This window comes from Plecotus auritus (assembly GCF_963455305.1).
Source record: "Plecotus auritus genome assembly, chromosome: 4".
Taxonomy (NCBI): domain Eukaryota; kingdom Metazoa; phylum Chordata; class Mammalia; order Chiroptera; family Vespertilionidae; genus Plecotus; species Plecotus auritus.
This window is the reverse complement of record NC_137775.1, coordinates 111,964,598-111,987,756: the sequence shown is the minus strand read 5'-3', so window position 1 is coordinate 111,987,756 and position 23,159 is coordinate 111,964,598. Positions and strand designations below refer to the sequence as shown.

Sequence of the window (23,159 nt, the reverse complement as noted above, 5' to 3'; positions counted from 1 at the left end):
TAAAGAAAATTATTTTAAGTCAGTTAAATGACATATGTCTGAAGTTGATTTTTATTATTGCTATATTGTCTGAATATTAGGATTATAGGCTTTAGGCCAACAAAATCCACTGTTTTCCTTCATCCTTGCTGCTATCAATATTTGATGCATTTGGCTAACTTTAATATATGGTCATTTCTGGTTTTACTTGCCTTCATTTTTTCCTACTGTGTTTGGACATGAAGAGAGCTCTTAAATAAAAATAAAACAAAAAAAATTTTATAACTTAATACTGTTCTGTTTATGCTTTTCTCTTTGATCCTTTTAAGTCATTGAAACAAATTAAAGTACAAAGACATTGTTGTATTTACTACTGAGAAATGATTTGTAAATGGATTCTTTCATCTACAGTGATAGTTTTCAAAGTGTGGTCTGGAAATCTAAGGAACCTTCTAGGGTGTCTATGGAGGAAAAATTATTTTCACAGTAATACTAAAATGTCAAATGCCTTTTTTACTCTCAGTTTTATGAGTGTAGAGTGTAGGTTTTTCTAGAGACTACATGGCATGTGATGTTGGAACAGCTTGAATACAAAAGCAAATATGAGAATTCATCAATCTACTATTAAGCCAAACATTAAAGAGACTTGAATAAATGTAAACTAATGCCTCACTTTTTACTGTCTTTCTAACCTATATTTTTTATTACAAATATGAAATTTACAATATCATATACAATAGGTTTATTGTTATATAAATAAGTGTTTTTTAAACTATTTGGCTTTAATTTCAAATATATTTTTTTTCAAATATGATATTGATAGGTATAACCCACATAAACAAAAACTCTTTAAGGTCCTCAATAATTTTTAAATGTGTTAAAGGAATCTGAAGACCAAAAAGAAAGCTAAAAATCTATATGAACTTTTTAATTTTCAGATGTTTGAATTTTTCTTATAATTTATTTTTATTTTGCTTGTTATAAGACAAAATAATCTGTTTTTAGGTTGCTACAAACCTCAGGGAAGATCAGATTACTTGATGTTGGCAGCTGCTTTAACCCATTTATGAAGTTTGAAGAATTTCTAACTGTAGGCATAGACATTGTACCTGCCGTAGAGGTATGTATAGTTATGTTTTGTTTTGTTTTGAGACTTGAATATTTTACATGCATATTTGCAAAGGAAAAGCATTGTCTTTACATTTTTGAAATATCAAATAATATAAAATATATTTAGTGTGTACATGTTGATGATTTTTTTCACTCAAAAATAAATATATATTCAATTAAAATTTTTTAGCATTTAGTTAACCAACATTTTCTTGACCTATACCATATTTGTATTTATTTTCTCAATTTTTATTCCCTGTTTATCATTTTTGCAATCAAGAATCTTTAGTAAATTGCACAGATTTTCAGATAGCTGTAGTGTTTGGGATTTTGATTGATTTATTTTTTTAATGCATCTCTTTCTGAAATGTATTGTGATGTGGAGCCATTATGGAATAGTGGAAATAGCAAGGGCTTTGGAATTAGCCAAAACTTTATTTAATCCCACTATATGTACTTATTAGTAAATGAAACTGCTTACTTTTACATAGAATGTATCCTCTACTTTTAACAGGAGAATTTTTTTAGTGAAATAAATTTATAATGTTTTCCATTTTACTTTTGATACAACACCAGGCAAAAAAAAATTACAAATTAACTTTTTGTTTTTATAAAGAGAATACGTGTTAGAATACAAATTCTTTGACTTAGGGATTTTTTTTTTTTTTCCTTCTCACTACTATGTTCTCAGCACCTAGAAACATGCCTGGTATATTAAGTACCCCCCCCCCTTTTTTTTTTAACTGTTGACAGTATTACAGATGTCTCCCATTTTGTTTTTTGAATAAAAGAATCTAATCTTATGTTCAACCTGGGTTTGAATCTCTGAGCTTCAGTTTTCTCATCTGTATAATGGGGTTAGTAATGGATTATACTTTACAAGTTTGTTATAATGGTTACTTGAGGAAAAATATTTAAAGCACCTAGAAAAACACCTGTGCTAAAGAAATGTTTTCTATCATTATTGAAATGTTTGTAATTGAAGATTTAACTTTTGTATGGGTTTTTAATTTTGATGATTAGATCTCTATGAGTAACATTGAGAAACAAGGAAATTCTAAAACCGTTAGTGTTATCTCTACTTCCTAAAGATAGACAAATGTTTGCTTTATATTAAAATAGCTCTTCTTAGCTTTTCACTGCAGGTGCTATCAGGAGCCATAGTTTTAAAGAGCAGGTGACTCTCGCCTTCCTTCTTCAAGACACATTCTAGTATTAGAGATGTCCTTCAGGGACTGCTGGGACATGACAACCATTTGATCTGAACCTCAGGCTTAAATATTATTCTTAAAATATTTTATTTGTTTACAGATGGGGCTATAAACTTTCAACTGTAAAATCATTAGGGAAGGCAAAACAACTGCTATACGTAAGTTTAGTAGTAGAATCAGACTTCCACAGTTTCAGAACCCTATAATTAAAAGGAAGAGACTTACTCTTCCAGCCAAGATGAAGTAACAGGGACCAGAGTGATCCTTTTTCCCCCTGCCTTAGGCAATAAAAACGTGAACAAAATATTCAAAATAATTTATAAGACATTAGACAGTGTTAGATAATAAAGGACAATGATCCCCAAGGGACTGAAACAAATTATATGAGCCCTAAAATTGCACCAGTATATAGCTTTCAGATCATTTTCAGGACATGGCACAAAGAGATGATCAGAATCCAGCTGATCCCCCTGAGTTGTGGAGAAGGAGCTGAGAGTCCTAGCAGACCAAAACAGCTAGGGTTCCCAGGGCAGAGTACCAAAGAAATGAGGGCTGCACAGAGGGAAGACTCCAAGGTCTGCAGAGTCCTCCTTCAGTACACAGCTGAGTACTGATCAATGTGTGCAGAAAACTACATGAGACTGGAGGAAGCACCACCTGAAAGGACTAGAGGTTGTAGTGCTTGGCACTCACACAGGCTGGAAATAGCCACTCTGGAAAAAAGACATGTTAGAGGACTACAAGATAAAAATCTGTCACCTAGAATCCCAAATCCAGAGAAAATATTGTTCAAAATGAAGACAAAATAAAGATTTTTTTTTCAAACACACAAAAGCTGAAAGAATTGAAGACCATCAGCAAGCTTGCATTATAAGAAATATTAAAGAAGTGCTTCAGCCAGATGGAGATACGGATTTACACACAAAAATGAAGAGTACAGGAAGGAATAACTTCATAGGTGGTAAAAAAAGATACAATTTTTTAATTATATAAGGTCTTTAAAAGGTAACTGGCCATTGTTATGGGTTAAATTCTGTCCCCCAAAAAGATGTGAAAGAGTTGTAACCCCTGGTGTGCGACTTTATTTAGAAGATAGGGTCTTTTCAGAGGTAATCAAGTTAAAATTAGGTCATTAGGGTAGGCCCTAATTCAATATGACTGTGTGTACTTACAAAAAGAAATTTTGACATAGAAATACACACATAGGAAGAATATGTTGTGAAGATGAAGGCAGTGGGATGATGCATCTACAAGTTAACACCAAAGATTGCCAGCAAACAAACAGAAGCTAGGAGTAGGGCATGGAACAGATTCTTCCTCACAATCCTTAGAAGGACCAACCCTGCAGTCAGCTTGATTACTGACTTCTAACTGTTAGAACTATGACATAATACATTTCTGTTATTTAAGCCACCCAGTTTTTGTTATGGCAGCTATAGCAAACTAATATAACCATTTATACAAAAATAATACAGAGGGAGGTTTATAATGTATGTAAAAATAAAATATATGACAACAGTAGCACAAAGAATGAGAAAGGGAAAATGGAAATATACTATTTTAAGGTTCTTATACATGAAATATTATTTGAAGGTATACTATAGTATATTAAAGATGTACACTATAAATCCTAAAGCTAATGAGCCAGCAAAGGAGATAAATTGGAATCATAAAAAATTCAATTAATTACAAAGATGCAAAAAAAGGAAAGAAAGGAAACAATGAACAGATGCCACAAATAGAAAATAAATAGCAAGGTTATAGACTTAAACCTAAGAGTATCCATAATCACCTTAAAGCTACAGCATAAATACCTCAATTAAAAGGCAGAGATTGTCAGATTGAATAAAAAAGCATTCATTACCCAAATGTATGCTGCCTATAAGAAATGCACTTCAATTATAAACACACAAATAGACTGAAAGCAGGAGAATGGGTAAAAGAAAGCTGGTATGGCTATATTATAAGCAGACAAAGTGGATTTCAGAATAAAGAATATTAATAGCAATGAAGATGGTCATTTCAAAATGATAAAAGGGTTAATTCATCCAGAGTACAAACCAATCCTAAACATTGAGGCACCTGATAACAGCTTCAAAATACACAAACCAAAAATAGTAAGGAAAAAGCCTATCTAATAAAAGAGTAATATGCAAATTGACCATCACTCCAATACACAAGATGGCTGCCCCCATGTGGTCAAAGATGGCCGCCACAAGATGGCCAGCAGGGAGGGCAGCTGGGAGGGACCAGGCCTGCAAGGGAGGGCAGTTGGGGGCGATCAAGCCTTCAGGGGAGGGCAGTTAGGGTGACCAGGCTGGCAGAGGAGGGAAGTTAGGGGCGACCAGGCCTGCAGGGAAGGGCAGTTGGGGGGGACCCAGGCCTGCAGGGGAGAGCAGTTGGGGGTGACCAGGCCTGCAGGGGAGAGCAGTTGGGGGGACCCAGGCCTGCAGGGGAGAGCAGTTGGGGGGACCAGGTCTGCAGGGGAGGGCAGTTAGGGGTGACCAAGCCTGTATGGGAGGGCAGTTAGGGGTGACCAGGCCTGCAGGGGAGGGCAGTTAGGGGCAAACAGGCTGGCAGGGAAGCAGTTAGGCATCAATCAGGCTGGCAGGCAGAAGCGGTTAGGGGCAATCAGGAAGGCAGGCAGGCGAGCAGTTGGGAGCCAGCAGTCCTGGATTGTGAGAGGGATGTCCAACTGCCCGTTTAGGCCCGATCCTACTGAGACACCTCAAAGAGTGATATCCTACTGGGATCAGGCCTAAACAGGCAGTTGGACATCCCTCAAGGGGTCCCAGATTGGAGAGGGTGCAGGCTGGGCTGAGGGACACACACACACACCCATGCACAAATTTCGTGCACCAGGCCTCTAGTCGATATTTATAAAATTATAGTTTGAGATTTTAATACCCTTTCCTCAATAATTGATAGAACAATTGATAACACCAGTCAAAGAACTCACCAGGATAATTGGACTACATTTTGGAATGAAGATAAACAGAAGCATAAAATACTAACATCCCGAGGAAATCATTAAAGTAGTACTTAGTGGAAACTTTTCAGTACTAAATACCTTTATTAGAAAACTAGTGACTCGGTGCACGGAATTTGTGCACATTAAAAGGGAATTAATTAGAGGAAATATTTTAATATTGCTATTTGCCCTTTCTCTATAATAGAAGTGTCAGAGATGAAAGAAAATTAGTAAAATGTATATGAAAATCATCCTCCTGTCAGAGTCTAGGGCACACCACGGGAACCAGAGTCAAGTCCCCACCTACCCACATGTGCCTTGAAATCGCGTGAGACCCAGACCTGGCTGGCCCCACCCCCATTGGGCTAGCCGCTAGATCCAGACCTGGCCGGCCCCACCCCCTGGCGGGGGGGCACAGCCTCAGGTCCCCTGGCCCAGCGCCAGGGTGGGGTATGTGGCCTGAGGTCCCCCAGGCCGGGGCAGGGGCCACGCCTTGAGGTCCCCATCAAGCCCCACTGGGCGGGATGCATGGCCTGAGGTCCCCCAGCCTAGCACCAGGGCGGGGGGGCGTGGCCTGAGGTCCCCATCAAGCCACGCTAGGTGGGGGGTGTGTCCTGAGTTCCCCTGTCAAGCCCCGTTGGGCAGGGGGCATGGCCTGAGGTCCCCTGTCAAGCCCCGCCAGGCGAGGGGCGCGGCCTCAAGTCCCACGGCCTGGTGCCAGGGTGTGGGACGTGGCCTCAGGTCCCCTGGCCCAGTGCCAGGGCATGGGGCGTGGCCTGAGGTCCCCTGTCAAGCCCTGCAGGGTGAGGGGTGCAGCCTGAGGTCCCCAATCAAGCTCTGCTGGGCAGGGGATCTGGCCTGAGGACCCCTATCAAGCCCTGCTGGGCAGGGGATGCGGCCTGAGGTCCCCCGTCAAGCCCTGCCAGGCGGGGGGTGTGGCTTGAGGTCCCCCAGCCTGGCGCCGGGGTGGGGGGCAGGGCTTGAGGTCCCCTGTCAAGCCCCACCAGGCGGGGGGTGCAGCCTCAGGTCCCTGCTGATTGCTTGTTACGGGAACTCGGCCTCTGCTGCGGGCGCAGCCAGCTTTTTATGACGTGACAGTCAATTTGCATATTCCCTCTTTATTAGATAGGATATGGAAAATCTCAATGCAATGAGATCAGTTTTCCAACTAGAAAAACACACACTAAATCCAAAGTACAAGAAAGAAAATAATAAAAATCAGAGCAGAAATCTGATCTAAATGAAATGAAATAGGAAAACGCAAAAAAAGAAGGGAAACTGAGCCCAGCCAGCCATGGCTCAGTTGTTGAGTGTCAACCTATGAATCACTGTTGCGGTTCAATTCCCAGACTGGACACATTTCCGGGTTGTGGGCTCCATCCTAATGTGAGCATGCAGGAGGCAGCCAATCAATGATTCTCATCATTGATGTTTCTATCTCTCCTGCCTTCCTCTCTGAAACTGATAAAAAATATATTAAGATGAAAAAAAATAAGGGAAAATTGAGAGTGATGTCAGCATCATGGCAGCATGAGAAAACCTCTTAGTCTCCTCTCTTAAAGACACAGCAGGCTGGACAACTGTAATTCATGAAAGGATTCCCTGATCAATATGAAATGTCTGAGTGACCGCACTCTAAGTCATGTGAAGGTGGGCTGTAAAAGTGAGCAGGAGAGGCATGGGGGCAGGAAGAACAGAGAAGGGAGCTGCAGAAGCAGTCCAGCAATTGCGGAATCCCCAGCAGGTGATAGAGCAGTGCAGTAGGGTTGCAGCCTCCTCTCTGTGGACCGGAGGCTGGTGCACATTGATGCTGAGCCCAGGGATAGAGACAGTGGAAAAATGGTGCAAAGGGTAGCACTGCTGTCAAGCAGCCACCATCACCAAAGAAAAAGAAAAAGCCACAGATGCACAAGTCTGCCTCCCCCCAGCACCCACCCTCCTGTAGCATGCCATTTCCAGTGGAGGCAGCAGCAGCAGAACAAAGTTGTGAAGGAGCAGAGGCAACATTTTAAATGGAGTGGCCTATACTCATTTGAGCTAAACCCAGTTGAAAGAATAAAGCTGCAGATGTTCATTTCCAAATGAACCAGCCCACCTTCCCTACCTAACCCACCCCACCCATTGTGGTGGAACCTGGTAAAGGCAGAAGGGACACCTCATAGAGTGAAGGGCAGCTGACTGCTTCTGGTTGCAGGAAAACAGAGCTGGGAACTCAGACCTGGATTCCCATCACTGGCCACACACCACCACAGAGGTGTTGCCCAGAGACTCAGGCAACCACTTATAGAAGGGATGCCCACCTCCTTGGAGAATACAGGCCATTTTTCACACTGAAGCAACATTGTCCCACAGAGTCCCACAACTTGCAGTACTACAGGTAAGAGAAAACAAAATTTGCACTGTAGCACCATGTACTGGAAAACAAGAAAGAACTCTACTTATCAACCTTCAGGGTACCCATCTCAGCTACAAAGACAAACATAGACTCAGAATGAGGGGTGGAAGATGATAATCCAAGAAATGGTATCCAGAGAAAAGTGTGTGTCACTGTACTTATATTTGACAAAATAGATTTCAAGAAGATAAGAGTAAAAAGAAACAAATATTTACTTTTATACTGGTAAATGGGACAATACATCAAGAAGACAGAACACTTTTTAATATATATGCACCCAATCTGGGAGCACTGAAATATACAAAGCAACTACTAATAGAACTAAAGGGAGAAACAGGCCAAAACTCATAGTAGGGGACTTAAATACTGGCAATGTCCAGCTCAGGTGATTGGGGACATTGTGCCACTGGGACTTACAGGATACCTATTAAATAAGGCCATTCTACCAAGCACAGGAGGTTATATAGAAACAAACACAGGGAAGCTGCCAAAATGAGGAAACAGAGACATGTCCCAAATGAAAGAACAGGACAAAACTCCAATAAAACAACTAAACAAAATGAAAACAGACAATCTACCAGATGCAAAGTTCAAAACACGGGTTAGACAATCTACCAGATGCAAAGTTCAAAACACGGGTTATAAGGATGTTCAGTGATCTCAGTGAGGACTTCTACAAAGAGATAGGAAGTATAAAAAAGAACCAGTCAGAAATGAAGAATACCTTAACTGAAATGCAGAATGTATTATAAAGAATTACTAGTAACAGTGGAGTAGATGAAGCAGAGAATCAAAGCATATATTTGGAAGATAACAAAGCAGAAAACACCCAATCAGAACAGCAAAAAATAAGAAAAATCCAAACAAATGAAGATAGTATAATGATCCTCTGGGACAACTTCAAGCATATCAACATTTGTATCATGGCAGTGCCAGAAGGTGAAGAGAGAGAGCAAGGAATTAGAAACTTACGTGAAAAAATAATGGCAGCAAACTTCTCTAACCTGGTGAAGGTAACCTGGTGAAGGAAATAGACATACAAGTCCAGGAAGCACAGAGGATCCCAAGCAAGATGAACTCAAAGAGGCCCACACCAAGACACATCATAATTAAAATGGCAGAGGTTAAAGACAGAGAATCTTATATGGTTGATCTGCAAGATCAACCATATAAATAATAAAATGGCAATAAATACATATCTATCAACAATTACTTTAAATGAAATGGATTAAATGCTCCAATCAAAAAGCATATGGAGGCTGAATAGATAAGAAAACAAGACCCTTATATACGCTACAAGACACTCACCAGATCAAAAGACACACAGAGATTGAAAATAAAGAGATGAAAAAGGTATTTCATGCAAATGGAAACAATTGAAAAGCTGGGACAGCAATACTTATACCAGACAAAATAGACTTTAAAGCGAAGGCTGTATAATAAGAGACAAAGAAGGACTCAGCAATTCTAGTTCTGGGTATTTAGCCAAAGAAAAGCAAAACACTAAATCGAAAAGATAGAGACATCCATATGTTTATTACAGCATTATTTGCAATAGCCAAGATGTGGAAGCAACCTAAGTGTCCATCAGTGGATGAATGGATAAAGAAGAAGTTGTGCACATATACAGGGTGAAGCAAAAGTAGATTTACAGATGTGAGTACATGAAACAGTTTATTCATATATTATTTATTAATTTTTGTATTATTCTTATACGAACAACTGTAGAGCTACTTTTGCCCCAACCTGTATACAATGGAATATGACTCCACCATAAAAACGTATAAAATCTTGCCATCTGCAACAACATGGATGGACCTAGAGGCTATTGTGCTGAGTGCAATAAGTACAGCATAGGGAATGTAGTCAGTATATTTTAATAAGTATGGTGTTAGATGGGTATTAGATTTATTGGGGTGATCATTTAATAAATTATGTAATGTCTAATCACTGTTGTATACATGAAACTAATATAATAATGTATGTCAACTGTAATTGAAAAGGAAAAAAGTACTTAACATAAAAAAGAAAACATTTCTGTTAAATCTTACCTCAATTAAATTTCAAATAAGCCCTTATTTTTTTTAAAGATATGTATCTTAAAAATATTTCTGATTTCAAATTACATGTTTTTAAGTGGCAACTAGAAATACATGTTTTTAAATGGCAACTAGAAATTATCTAAGATTAATTACTCTGTGATTATTTTGACTAAAAGTTTTGATTGAATAACTGTGCAAATGGAATAATTTAGAAGGGAAAGGTACATAACTAAGGTTTGAATTATATAGAAATGCTTTGAAATAGTTTGGTATAAATTCTATGTAATAAGGTGGAAGTAATTTTGGGATTCTAATGTGCCTTGTTTTTCCACTTCTGCAGAGTGTATATAAATGTGACTTCCTGAACTTGCAGCTTCAGCAACCACTCCAGCTTGCACAGGATGCTATAGATGCCTTTTTGAAGCAGCTGAAAAACCCTATTGATTCTCTTCCTGGAGAACTTTTCCATGTGGTTGTTTTCTCTCTCCTTCTTTCTTATTTTCCATCACCTTACCAGAGATGGATTTGCTGCAAGAAAGCCCATGAACTGTTAATGTTAAATGGTTTATTGCTTATCATCACACCTGATTCCTCCCATCAGAATCGTCATGCTATGATGATGAAAAGCTGGAAGATTGCTATAGAGTCCCTGGGCTTTAAACGTTTCAAGTATTCAAAATTTTCACATATGCATCTGATGGCATTTAGAAAAATATCCCTAAAAACTACAAGTGACTTGGTAAGTAGGAACTACCCTGGGATGTTATATATTCCTCAAGATTTCAACAGTATAGAAGATGAGGACTATTCTAACACTTCCTGCTATGTTCGATCAGATATAGAAGATGAACAATTGGCATATGGTTTTACAGAGCTCCCTGATGCTCCATACGACTCAGATTCTGGAGAAAGTCAAGCCAGCTCCATTCCTTTCTATGAGCTAGAAGATCCCATATTGCTTTTAAGTTAATATATAAACAGAAAACCTTTCATTCCAGACTCCTAAACTAATTGCTTACACTAATGGGAAATACTAGCATGAACTCAGTACTTAAAACCTGATTTGCAAAGGAGAAATGCAAAAGTTGACAGAGTTTGCTATTTTTTTCTACTTTTGGATTTTAAAATTTATTCTTATATAGAAATCTTAAAGTTTCATGCAGAGTGTGACTCTTGTCATAGCAGAAACCACTGTTACATTAGCATTTAGCACTCAGATATCAATCATAGAAAGATACCTTTTCTTAGTATTGTTGTGAAAAATGAAGCATAATTTGCTATGTATTTTTTTCATATTTTCAATGTTGACTTTAAACCATTGCAATATGAAACTTTGAGGTATGTAGAAAATTGTAGATTGCACTTTGATGGTTAACCAGTTAAATGTATCACAGAAATAGGTTGATGTAGTTGTTTTGTGATGCACTTACTCTTTTTTCTAACTAAATTGCTATCTGTTACAGAAAGCCATTTTTTTTTTTTCAGTTTTATCTGGTGATCCAATATTTCCTGAACTTTTTGGAATTGATAGTAATTTTTGTCCTTGTTCTTGATCATTTGGCAACATCAGATACAGGGGGAGAGATTTCCCTCTAAATATGTATTGTAATTTGATTAGCACAGTACAAAACCCACCATTGCCAAAGTAGAGTTTTCATAACTTTCTTGTTGATTTGAGCCTTGGTGTTAAATATATTTAATTGTGCAAGTTCACTTTTGTTTTTTTTAATTTAGATTTCATTTACAAATTATTCTATTTAAGTAAGGAACAATATAATACTCAATATTGACCTAAAACACCTTTGTGAAAGGGTTTGCACTTGTAAGAGAGCTTATGTTTTATCTAGACTAACTTTTTGTAAAGGGTCCTCACCTTTCCACCTAGGAGGTATACTGCACTATAAGTCTGAAATTATATAGAAAAAAAATTAAAAGTAACCTCTGCTGGTAGTCTCATAAAATGGTTTTGAGCTTTTGGTATTCTTATTTCTATATAAATGCTAACTAAAATTTTTCTTTGAAAATATAAATCATTCATTGGTTGTGGAAATTTTCCCTTTCCACATTGATAAATCTTTCTGTGTTTCTGAATCAGAAGCAAATAGTTAAGGAGAAATATATGTCCAAATAAGACAAGATTTAGTTTAAATAGCTAAGAATATTTAGTCTTTGTTGTCTTATCAGCCAGAAATTGTCATGTAAATTATCATTTTTAAGAGTGCCACTGTGTGGATTTTTTTTTCAAGTGGTTTTTACATTAAAATTACCTCATACTGAGGTTTTTGCACTGAAATATCAGTTTCAGATTTCATGGTTAATGTACGTGTGTGTGTGTGTGTGTGTGTGTGTGTGTGTGTGTGTGTGTGTGTGTTTAAAGAAAACTTGTATTTTTCAATAGTTGATCCTAAATTTTATAAACTGCACTTCTTAACTCTGGTAAAACTGATGTTTTTGTGCTTATTGTGAATTGCCGTAGTTAATTTTGAATGTCAAACTTTATTTAGAAGTACAAAGTGTATCTTTTAAGATACAAATGGTTGAATGTGTGTACCTGATATTTCAAATTAAATTTCACATTCTGAATTAATGAAAGTAATAAGATTGTAATTAACCTAAAAAAGTCAGTTAACTAAATGCAATAAATATTGGTTGCTCAAATATGCAAGAAGTAACTTGAAATTTTTCCTTTACTTTCAATAGCTTTTAATAGGTTCTTTAATAATTAAGATTGTCCAGTTAAGCACTGCAGGTCAAGTCTTGTAGCTCCCCTAAAAGAAAGAAAAAACATGTGTTTTAGTAATACTTCTTTTACCATATTTTCTTTGATTTGACTAAATACTATCTTAAGGGCAAAGAAAAAAATAAACCAATGAAAGTTCTTTGAAAGTAAATGAAAACGGTGCTTTTGAGATCCTGGTGTAGGTACTACTTTGGAGTCAGCATTTGTATTACAGCTAAATGTTGGTGCTATAAATTCTTCCAATTTTTTTACAGATGTTGATTCTGCTTATGCTCTGAAGTGGGCATGATGTATTTTAAGTAGTAGTTTACAGAAAAATCTTTTTATAAAACCTATACTCCCACTTACTATAAGTTTATTTGAATTTATAAATATCATGTTATTGTAAATTCAGCTTGTTCAAATTAGGTTAGTAAGGATTTAAACGAACACATACTCTATCAAAGCCAATTCAACATATAAGTGTTAAAATATAAATAGTCATGTGGCTTGGTATGTAATGTCAAGAAAAGTCAATAGAGCCTTCTAATACTGTATTTATATGGATACTCTTGAGAATGATTTCATTTGGATATAAAGAAGTAAGGGTCCTCCTGATGCATTCACAATTAGATTCTCCAAAATAATTTGGTGTTTCAAAAATAGATGATCCTTTGGTTGGATTCTTAAGGATCAGTTGGTTTATATCATAGTTGCCAAGTGGTGAGAGGTGGCATATCTGAAAGTGTTTGTTGTATTTTTTCACAATTTGTGAACAATGCACATTTATTACAATTTTTTAATTTTCTAGTATACATTGTCCATTACTTGTAAACTGAACGTTTTGTGGGTTTTGACCCACCTCATTAAGTGGTTTCAAAATGGGAAGGCAATTTAGAACTTGAATGACTTAGAATTTTCTAGCTATGTTTATCTAGTCACTGTATGTCAAACATATCATACTCCACTTTCCTTGAAAGTTATTTACATCAGAGATAATTTTGGAAGTCAGCAAATAACAACCATAGTTTCTAAATTGCCACAAGCCTTTTTCACTAAGAATCCAAAAGATAACATATTTCCCAAAGCCAGGCATGGATGAATGAAACATTCCCCGGAAAGAAGGTAGATGGGTGATTGCTGGGAAGAAGACACGTAAGCAGGCCAAATCCCTGGAGACTGCCTGCAAGAAAAAGATACTTAGGAAACAGACCAGAAACGGACTGTGATAGGAGCTTTATGGTTTCTAACATCATTGAAGCACTAGCACAGATTAAAGTACCAGAGCACAGGTTGCTGTGAAAACAGTGGGGACCTGGAGATTTTAAAGTAATAAGATAACATTTTTATAGAGAAGAAAGGTGATGATCTGGAGCTGTGTTATCAGAAGAATTATCGAAATAAGAGGGACCCTGTTGGCATGGAGAATGGTGCCGATTGGAATGAGGAGCTACAGAACAAGTGCTAGGATGCCACAAGCTACCTCTTCAGTCTTGCTTGATTCTTTAATTGAGGATTAATTACTACACTATTATACTAGACTAGGTGCTATAAGGAATAAATACTGTGCTCTTCAGAGCTGACAATGTAACTTTAAAAAAAATAGCATTAACATAAAAACATTTAAAATTGCATAACAGCATATTCTTGTATTGCAGCAACTTGTGGTACATATCTATGAAATCTGTTCACATGACCATTTGGCTGATTCTTCATAGCCAATCTAGATTCATTTTACTTAAATATGGGTATCCCTCATGGAAGTGCTAAATGTAAATGATGTTGTTACTCCCTAACTCTCCCATAGCAATCCTCACTCACTCCTACAGCTTCTATGTTGAAATCCCAGAGTGGGGAGGGACAAGCTTGTGCCCACCTTTGCACTAGCAAGTCCCTCTGCCTAGAATGTCTTTATTTTATACTGGATTTGCAAGGCTAGTTTGTTATTAAGGTTTTAGCTTACATATAACCTCCTTAGGAGTATAGCTGAATAAAAGAGTAGAGGTTTGGCTGCCTGCTACAAGGAAAGCCAAACTTTTGAGGCAGGTGCTGGTGCAAAAGGAAAGAGGTTTTATTCAGGAGCCACACTGCAGGACCTGGGAGGATGGTGAACTCCTGTCTCAAAGACCATCTTCTCTTCCTGCTCAAGCCCCCTGTTCTTATAGGGATAAGGAAGGGAGGGCCTTTTTTTTTTTTTTTCCTATCCACTTATCTTGTTAGCTTTTGGCAGGCTTGAGACCCTATCTAGTCATCTTCCTAGCTTTCAGCTCATCCAGGGCCCTATCCATTCATATTTCTAGGTTTGGGCATACTCAGTATAAACCTCCCCCTGCGCCATCTTGGCCAGCGGAGGAAGACTCCCCGGTACTCTGCCTGACTGACGGTGGTCACAACTCTCCCCTTCAAAACTCTGGACCCTTGTTATCTCAGGGTAAATGAATGGCGGTCTCATCTTCTGTAGTTTCTTCAGCTGTCAAAGGGCATAGTCTTACCTCTCCCCAGAACCAGAGATGCTTACTATCTACTAAAAGGAGAGGTGGATCACGAATGGAGGGAAGCCTTTATGTGAGGGAGGAGGATTGCTGTTTTTGGAAGATGGTATAGTATACATGGTGACTAGAGGATGGGACTATTAAACAAGCAAAGCTGGTAGACTGCTTCATATTTTGAGAGCCAGTGTTGTTAATGGGCTTCCAGAGTGAGACCTATTTTGCAAATAAGTGTTCAGTGTGGGGTATGCCTAGTAGTGCAGTGGAAATTGTAGTAAAATCTGAAACTGGATAAACTAAAGGATCCCCATGATCTAATCCTGAGCAGGACTTTGGGTGGCACACCCAATAGCAGGATAAGTTTTCCAAGGAAACCACTGTCTGGGAAATGCAGAATAAAATAAAAAGTAACCTTGTCACTTAGCTTTGGGAGGCACTGTCCCTTTTTGAAAGAGGAATTTTAAACCTCTTTCAGGAGTGCAGGTCCAGCTTTGCAGTATCAACAGCAGCAGCAAGATCAAGTCCTCCTCAGGTGGTGCCCACTTCATCTGTGTGTGGTGGATCCAAGGCTTGAATCCTGGCAGCTTTAGGGAAGAGTGTGTTGTCAGCAGGACGTCATAGAGACTGGCCCATTGCTTGGCTAACTGCTGCTCAGGACCTTGAGTCTTCCAGGTCTTTAGTAAAACTCGGTCTCCTGGCTGGAATGGGTGTCAGACAGGTAGATAGACCTGCAATGAGCAAACTCGTGCAAAATTGTTAGTTTGCCCTAGATGTTGTACATATGGTTTTTACATTTTTTAATTCATGTTTTAAATCTAAATGAGGTGTTCCTAAAACAGAAACTTGGAAGAATCTCCCATAAACTTTCAAAAGGGCTTAATTTAAGCCCACTTCAGAGCACTACCCTAATCCAGAACAAGGCAATAGAGAGTTCCTGGTCCCATTTCAAATGTGTTCCCTGGCCTATTTTCACCAGGGTCGTCTTTATTATTTGGTTCATTTTCTCGGACTTCCCCGTAGATTGGAGTCTTCAAGGTGCATGTAGTTTTTACTGAGTATGTAGTGCCTCTCCTATCCTTTCTTCTGGGAGATTTTTGAAGTGAACAATGGTCCATAGTCACTTTGAATGTTGAAAGAAAGACCAAACCTAGGGATTCTTTTTTTTTTCTCCTAAATATATTTTTATTGATTTCAGAGAGGAAGGGAGAGAGAGAGACATCATTGGTAAGAGAGAATCATTGATCGGCTGCCTCCCGCATGCCCCACACTGGGGATTGAGCCCATCACCCGGGAATCAAACCAGTGACCTCTTGGTTCCTGGGTCGATGCTCAACTGCTGAGCCATACCCAGTGGGGCTAGGGATTATTTCTTTGAATGGCTTCGTTACCTCAGTTGCCTTCTCAGTGCTATTGGGATATGTATGTCTCTACCCATCCAGAAAAGGTATCTACAAAAACTAACAAAAATTTAAAGTTTCCTATGGTTTTAGGCATCTGTGTAAAGTCAAATTGCTAGTCCTCACACAGGCATATCCCTTTATATTGTACTCCCTTTCCTGTTGGAGCACATCCTGTTTTAGGATTGTTTTTGGCAGGTTGTTTTGGGCACATATCTGACAGGCTTGTATAATCTTCTGAATAGTCCTTTGTAAATGAGGGCTCTTCAAATGTGGTCTAATGAGGTCCATTAAAGCATCCCTTCTACAATGGGTCTCTTCATGTAGGTGTTTGAGGATGAGATATACTAGAGGTTCAAGGAGAACGATCATACCATGAGTATTGAACTTCCATAAGAATTAGGGTCATTGTTAGAGATTCACCATTCATGGGCCATTTCTTACGTCATTCTGTGCAATGAGGTTTAAATTCTGACACGTTCCAGTGGAGAATTAGAATCCCAAGAAGTGGCGGCCCTCGGGTGGCTTGTCTTGCTGCTTTATCAGCAGTTTGGTTTCCCTGGCTTGTTTGGGAACTGTCCTTCTGGTATCCTGGGCGGTGCATTATGGCAATCTGATTTGGTAGATTAACTGCCTCTAGCAATTTTAAAATTTCTTTTGCATGTTTGATGCACTTATTTATTCCCCAAGGTTAAGAGCCCTCTTTCTTTCCATGTTGCCCCATGAGCATGGACGGCCATGAAAGCATATTTAGGGTCAGTTTAGATGTTAATATCTTTCCCTGGGATAATTCTAACGCTCTTGTGAGGACTATCAGTTCAGCCTTTTGTGCTGAGGTGCCTACAGCAAGGACGTGGACTCCTATTACCTTGTCTGTGGTGACTACCAAGTACCCACTCATTGTTGACCATTCTCCATGAAGCTGCTCCCATCTGTGTGCAATTTCCAATCAGGTTCTGTCAGCAGCTGGTTCAATAGATCCAGTCTGCTGGAATAAATTTTGTCAATGATTTCTAAGCAATCGTGTTGGAGGTCTGAATTTCCCTCTGAGTCTGAGAGTAGAGTGGCCTATTTTAAAGTAGTAGTAGTAGTGTGTAAAGTAACATTTGGGTTGTCTAATAAAATGGCCTGATATTTTGCCATGCACCCTGCCATGACCCTCCTTTCTGTTCTAATAGGGTTAGGACCTAGTGTGGTACAAATATAGTAAGTTGCCACAAAGTGAATTTCTCTGTTTCCTGTAGGATGTCACAGATAGCTGCTATTGCCCAGCATCATGGTGGTCATTCTTTTGTCCTGTGATCTACTTTCTTTAAGGGATAGGCTGTGGGTTGAAGAGTTTTTCCCAGGGTCTAGGTTAGTAACCCAAGTCCAATTCCTTGCCTTTAATAAATGTATATTTTGAAAGGTTTCTGTAAATTGGGCAATCCTAGTTCAGGAGCCTAAACTAGTTTTTACTTCATGGTGTCAAATGCCTGATAGTCCCTTGTCCATTCAAGAAATTCAGAGTCCAAACCTTAGAAGACTTATGCAGTGGTTTTGCTATAAGGCCGAAGTTTGGAATCCAAATTCGGCAAAACCCTGTAATCCCTCAGAATCCACGCAGCTGCCTCCAGTTCTCTGGGTTTTTTATTGTAGTGATGGCTTATTTCGATCAGCCACAAAGTTCCTAGTGCCCTGTTTTAGTTGGAATCCCAGGTATGCCACCTCGTTTTAAAATCTGGGCCTTGTGAGGCAATACTTTATATCCTTTTTTTTTGCCAAATGATTCAGAAATGGATGATATTGAACAAACAGTCTTCCTAAATATTGTTAGATATTAGCAAGTTGTCTACATACTGTAAAAGAATTACCAATTTCAGTTGAATATCCCATAAATCTTTTGCTAATATTTTCCCAAATATGGCTGGGAAATTCACAGTCCAACAGTATTGAAGCATGGCTTTAGTTTCTGGGTTCTGACATTCAATGGCAAATAACAGTTGAGCTTGTTCATCTATTGGGATGCAGAAAAGAGCATCCTTCAAGTCTAGGATTGAAAACCATTTGCTATGCCCAGGTATCTTGTTCAACAAAGGATAAGAGTTGGGCACCATAGGATGAATGTCCTGAACAGTATCATTTATGGCCCTAAGATAGAAACATCAATGATGAGAGAGAAGCATTGATCGGCTGCCTCCTGCACGCCCCCTACTGAGGATCCAACCCATAACCTGGGCATGTGCCCTTGATTGGAATCGAACCAGGGACCCTTCAGTCCACAGGCCAACGCTCTACCCACTGAACCAAACCGGCTAGGGCTGGTTTTGTTTTTATATTAATTAATTACTTATTATCCTAACTTGTGCTTCAGAAAAGTCTCAATTAGTAGAAAATGTAGCTTAGATCAATATCAACTCATCCTACTTTCTCACCATGTCTCTCAATACTATCAAATTTCTATCTCCCTCTTGTTGCAGTAAAAGAATTTAAGTTTGTAAACCATCATTAGCTTTACTACATTTTTTAAAGGAAGATTTAACTAATTGATCTCTTCCACTCTACAAGAGGAGTAGTGCTCCAGCAGTCTCTCAATTTGTGTAAGAGATACATTCATTATTCCAACTACTTTCCACTGGCTTTATATCCAGATAGTTTTCCCATCAGTAAACACTATGAAATCTTGGGCAAATAGTCGCATAGTAGGAATAGAACACTTAGTAACTCGTCTTTATTTTAGCAAATAGCATTAATAATCCTGTTTCTTTTTTCTCTCAATCTTGTCTGTTCTGTTCCCTCCATGCACATTTCAACAGGTGTTCTTAGTCCACTGGGTGAAATTCTGGTCTGGAGGATACAGACCTTGCCTGCATAGAAGCAAGTATTGAAGAATAAATGTTCCTGCTATTGAAATCTTTACATTGCCATCAATAACTGCGTTTGAAATCTCCTGTCACTGAAATGGTTCCCAAGTGGTTGTTTTATATCCAGGTGTTTAGCTGTGGATGTGCCAGATGTCAGGAATAGACCCTGATATTTCTAATAAATTTCAGAATAAATGGTGCCAAGCAAAGGGGATTTAGATCATGCTCTGGAGGGCCTCAGGTGCCAGACTGAGCTTAGGCTTCATTCTTTAGCCTAGCGATTTTCAATCTGTGTGCAACAATTTTTAAAACATTCAGGGGCACTGACCTCTTTTTCCCTTAGAGTGTCAAATTAAAAAATGACAATAGCCAACACAACAACAACACAACAGCCAACAGGTGTGAATGCCCTGTCTTGAACAATAAATATGTAAGTCATATAATAGTGTTGGATCTTATTGGTCATGTTGCATACTTAACACAATAAAGTTGTGTCTGATTAATTCTTGGTACCAGAAATTTTTATATACAAGTACAAGCACCTGATTTTTTTAAAAGTCCTCTGGAACAAAACGGTAGGTAATTTCCATTTTTTTGTAAGTCAATCAGAATTATATCTATTTTTTGTCAGATCTGCAAAATATATTTTTTTCAGTGTGTTGCAGAAATATAATGATTAGTTTATGTGTGCCATACGATAAAAAAGGTTGTAGCCTGTAAAAGTCATTGATTCGATCCAAGAAGTGTCACAGAGTGGTGCTCTGAGTTCAATGAGGGGACCAGTGTGATGCATTATTAGTCTGGGGTGAGGCTGACATCAAGATGACTAGCAGATACTAGTAGGTAACTGAAGTAATTCAGGCGCTAGGACCTCAACTAGGGTACTGGCAATGGAAGTTAAAAGAAAATGCATGAAATATAGTGGATAAAAATGAGCAACACTTGGCCTTCACAATTATCAGGTTCTTTTAGTAAATACTAGTAGCATTCAACAACAAAAGATTTATGACAGCTACACATCTCCCTCGCTACTTGTAGTGTCCTACAGTGAAAACAAGTCTCAGATTTAATACTACTACATAAATAAGTATTTAATAAGTAGGCACAAAAAACTACACAAACAATATTTTGTGACGAAGTACTAAACAGCAGTCTAGACACAAGGGGCCATTCTGAAGGGTATCAGTCTGCTAGAGTCAGCAAAGTCTTATATCACATTTATGCAAGGACGAAAGTGCCTATATGATATTCTAGCCTTGTATCTTGAATACCGGTTATTTCCACAATGAAACATTATTTCTAATCCTTTGTGCTAATTAACATTCCTCTAATGAAGATTTACATAGTGATATTGGAAGCACTTCTGCATCCAACTAATAGTGAGGATTCCTGATTAGTCTTTCAGATGCTAATTACTCACCCTGGAGTGTGCAGATTGAAGTTAACACAAGCACAGACACCTCTCATTGGAGTTTTCTAAAATTGACTGACAAGAGATTGGATTTACAGGGTGATCACATTGTAAATCATATAAAAGTCTAATCACTATGTTGTATACCTGAAACTATATATTGTATGTCAACTGTAAGTGAAAATTTTTTTTAAAAATTTAAAGTATACTGACAAGATAAGCATCAAAAATGGTTTCAAGATCGCAAGGTAGAAAATCATGTTTGAGGAAGATGAAAAAGCACTGTTTGAAAGAGGAATATTAGTGCTAACGAAGAAAAATCATCTGTGGCTGATTTAAGCAGGAAAGAAATTTATTAGAGGATATTGGGCCCTAAGCGGTTTGGCTCGGTGGATAGAGTGTCAGGCTGTGGACTGAAAGGTCCTAGGTTCGATTCTGGTCAAGGGCATGTACCTTGGTTGCAGGCACATCCCCAGTAGGAGGTGTGCAGGAGGCAGCTGATCGATGTTTCTAACTCTCTATCCCTCTCCCTTCTTCTCTGTAAAAAATCAATAAAATATATTTTTAAAAAAAGAGGATATTGGTTGGCTCAAAGGACTTCTGGACATTGAGGCTTGGACAAGCATGGTCAAAAATGACAATAACAACAGACCACAGACATGATGGAAGAGGGCTCTGGGATTGCTGTCACCACGATCACACATCCTGAATCACTGAACCACTAATACTGGATGTCTGGCGCCACCACTAGAACAACACTCACTTTTGCCCCAGGAGCCACCTGCAGTTACCCAGGGAGCACAGCTTGCTGTGCCCACTTTTTTTGAATCAATAGCTTCTCGGTGGTGCATATGATTGGCTAAGCAAATATTTGGCATTTCAGTCTCAGCCAACAGACTCCCAGTTAGGGATATCTCCAACACAGAAGGGAGTTTCCAGTGCAGTGGTACAAATTAAAATAACAAAAGGGTAAATGTCCATTAAAAACAAATTGAACTAGAAGTGATGATGTATTCAAGTATAAACATCTAGCAAACAATTTGTGTGGCATGATAGTAAGAATCTAGGAAAATTCCTGGGCAGTGGAATAGGGAAACTGAAACAAGAAAATTACACAAGGCCAAACAGTTTGAGCAGCTTGCAGCCAGCATGTGAATCGCAAGACCTTATCTTCCCCAACCAAGGACACTTGAAAGCAAATGGATTATACCTCCCCACCATAACCAGAGGATATGTAACTTAAATCACCCTGGTCTGGAAAATAAAGAACAAAGGCCCAATTAATGCCATTGTGTCAGCTAAACCCAAGGACAGATAATGTCTGGTAACAAATAACAAAACCCCATTAAAGCCAGACAGAACTAAGATAACAGTAAAAGAGACCAAAGAATAACCGCAAACTCCCCTATACTCTCATTTTGATGCATCAGCATATTAAAACTGCACCTGGTCAGGGCACAAGCCCAAGTTGCGGGCTCAATTCCCAGTGTGGGGCACACAGGAGGCAGCTGATTAATGATTCTCTCATCATTGATGTTTCTATCTCCCTCTCTCTTCCTCTGTGAAATCAATAAAAATATATTTTTTAAAAAATGCACCTGGACTGAATTCTCCAATTTAGAGGCACAGAGTAGCAGACGGGATCAAAACAAAACAAAACCTAACCATATGCTGCCTTCAGGAGACGTACCTAAGCTGCAAAGACAAAAGTAGATTCAAAGTGAAAAAGTGGAAAATGATTCTCCATGCAAATAAAATCCAGAAAAAGGTAGGTGTAGTTATACATATATGTGACAAAATACATTTCAAGATAACAAAGGTAATAGAGATAAAGATGGACATTTTTTATAATGACAAAAGGGACATTACATCAAGAAGACATAACACTTCTCAATATATACGCACCCAATCAGGGAGCACCGAAATATGTAAAGCAACTCCTCACAGAACTAATGATGGGAGAAACAGACCAAAACACAACCATAGTAGGGGACCTTAATACCTCTTTGACAGCTCTAGAAACATCATCCATTCAGAAAATAAAGAAATACTGGCCTTAAAGGACACATTAGACCAAATAGACAAAATAGACATTTAAAGAGTCTTTCATCCAAAAACATCAGATTAGACATTCTTCTCCAGCGCACATAAACATTTTGACCATATGTTGGGTCACAAAACTAGCATCAACAAACTCAAGAAGTTTGCAGTTATTAAGCATATTTTCTGACCACAATACCTTGAAATTTGAAATCAACTGCAAAAAGGAAGTAAAAAAACTCACAAATATGTGATTAAACAACATACTACTAAAAAATGACTGGGTCAAAGAAGAAATAAAAGATATATATTCAAAAGATATATAGAAACAAATGAGAATGACATATCAGAAATTCTGTGATGCAGCGAAAGCAGTAATAAGAGGAAAGTTTATATCATTATAGGCCTATCTCAAGAAACAAGAGAAATCCCAAATAAACAACCTAATATTACATCTTAAAATACTAGAAAGAAGAGAACAAAAGCAATCCAAAGTCAGCAGCAGAAAGGAAATAATAAAAATTAGAGCACTATTGAATGAAATAGAGAACA

At 38.3% G+C, this 23,159-nt stretch overlaps 1 protein-coding gene across 3 annotated transcripts in view; it reads left to right on the top strand.

The window, feature by feature from the left end:
* The window catches only part of SAMTOR (S-adenosylmethionine sensor upstream of mTORC1), a 142,561-nt gene extending 121,429 nt beyond the window's left edge, over positions 1–21,132 (top strand). For 2 of the 3 annotated variants that reach the window (XM_080663768.1, XM_080663770.1), the window contains 2 exons: positions 985–1,099; positions 10,049–12,365. In XM_080663768.1, the coding sequence (XP_080519894.1) occupies positions 985–1,099; positions 10,049–10,678 (745 nt within the window). In that variant the 3' untranslated portion in view covers positions 10,679–12,365. Of the gene's footprint in view, positions 1–984; positions 1,100–10,048; positions 12,366–19,108 lie in introns of those variants that run through there. The other variant, XM_080663769.1, reaches the window with a different exon arrangement.
* The last annotated feature ends 2,027 nt before the right edge of the window (positions 21,133–23,159 follow it).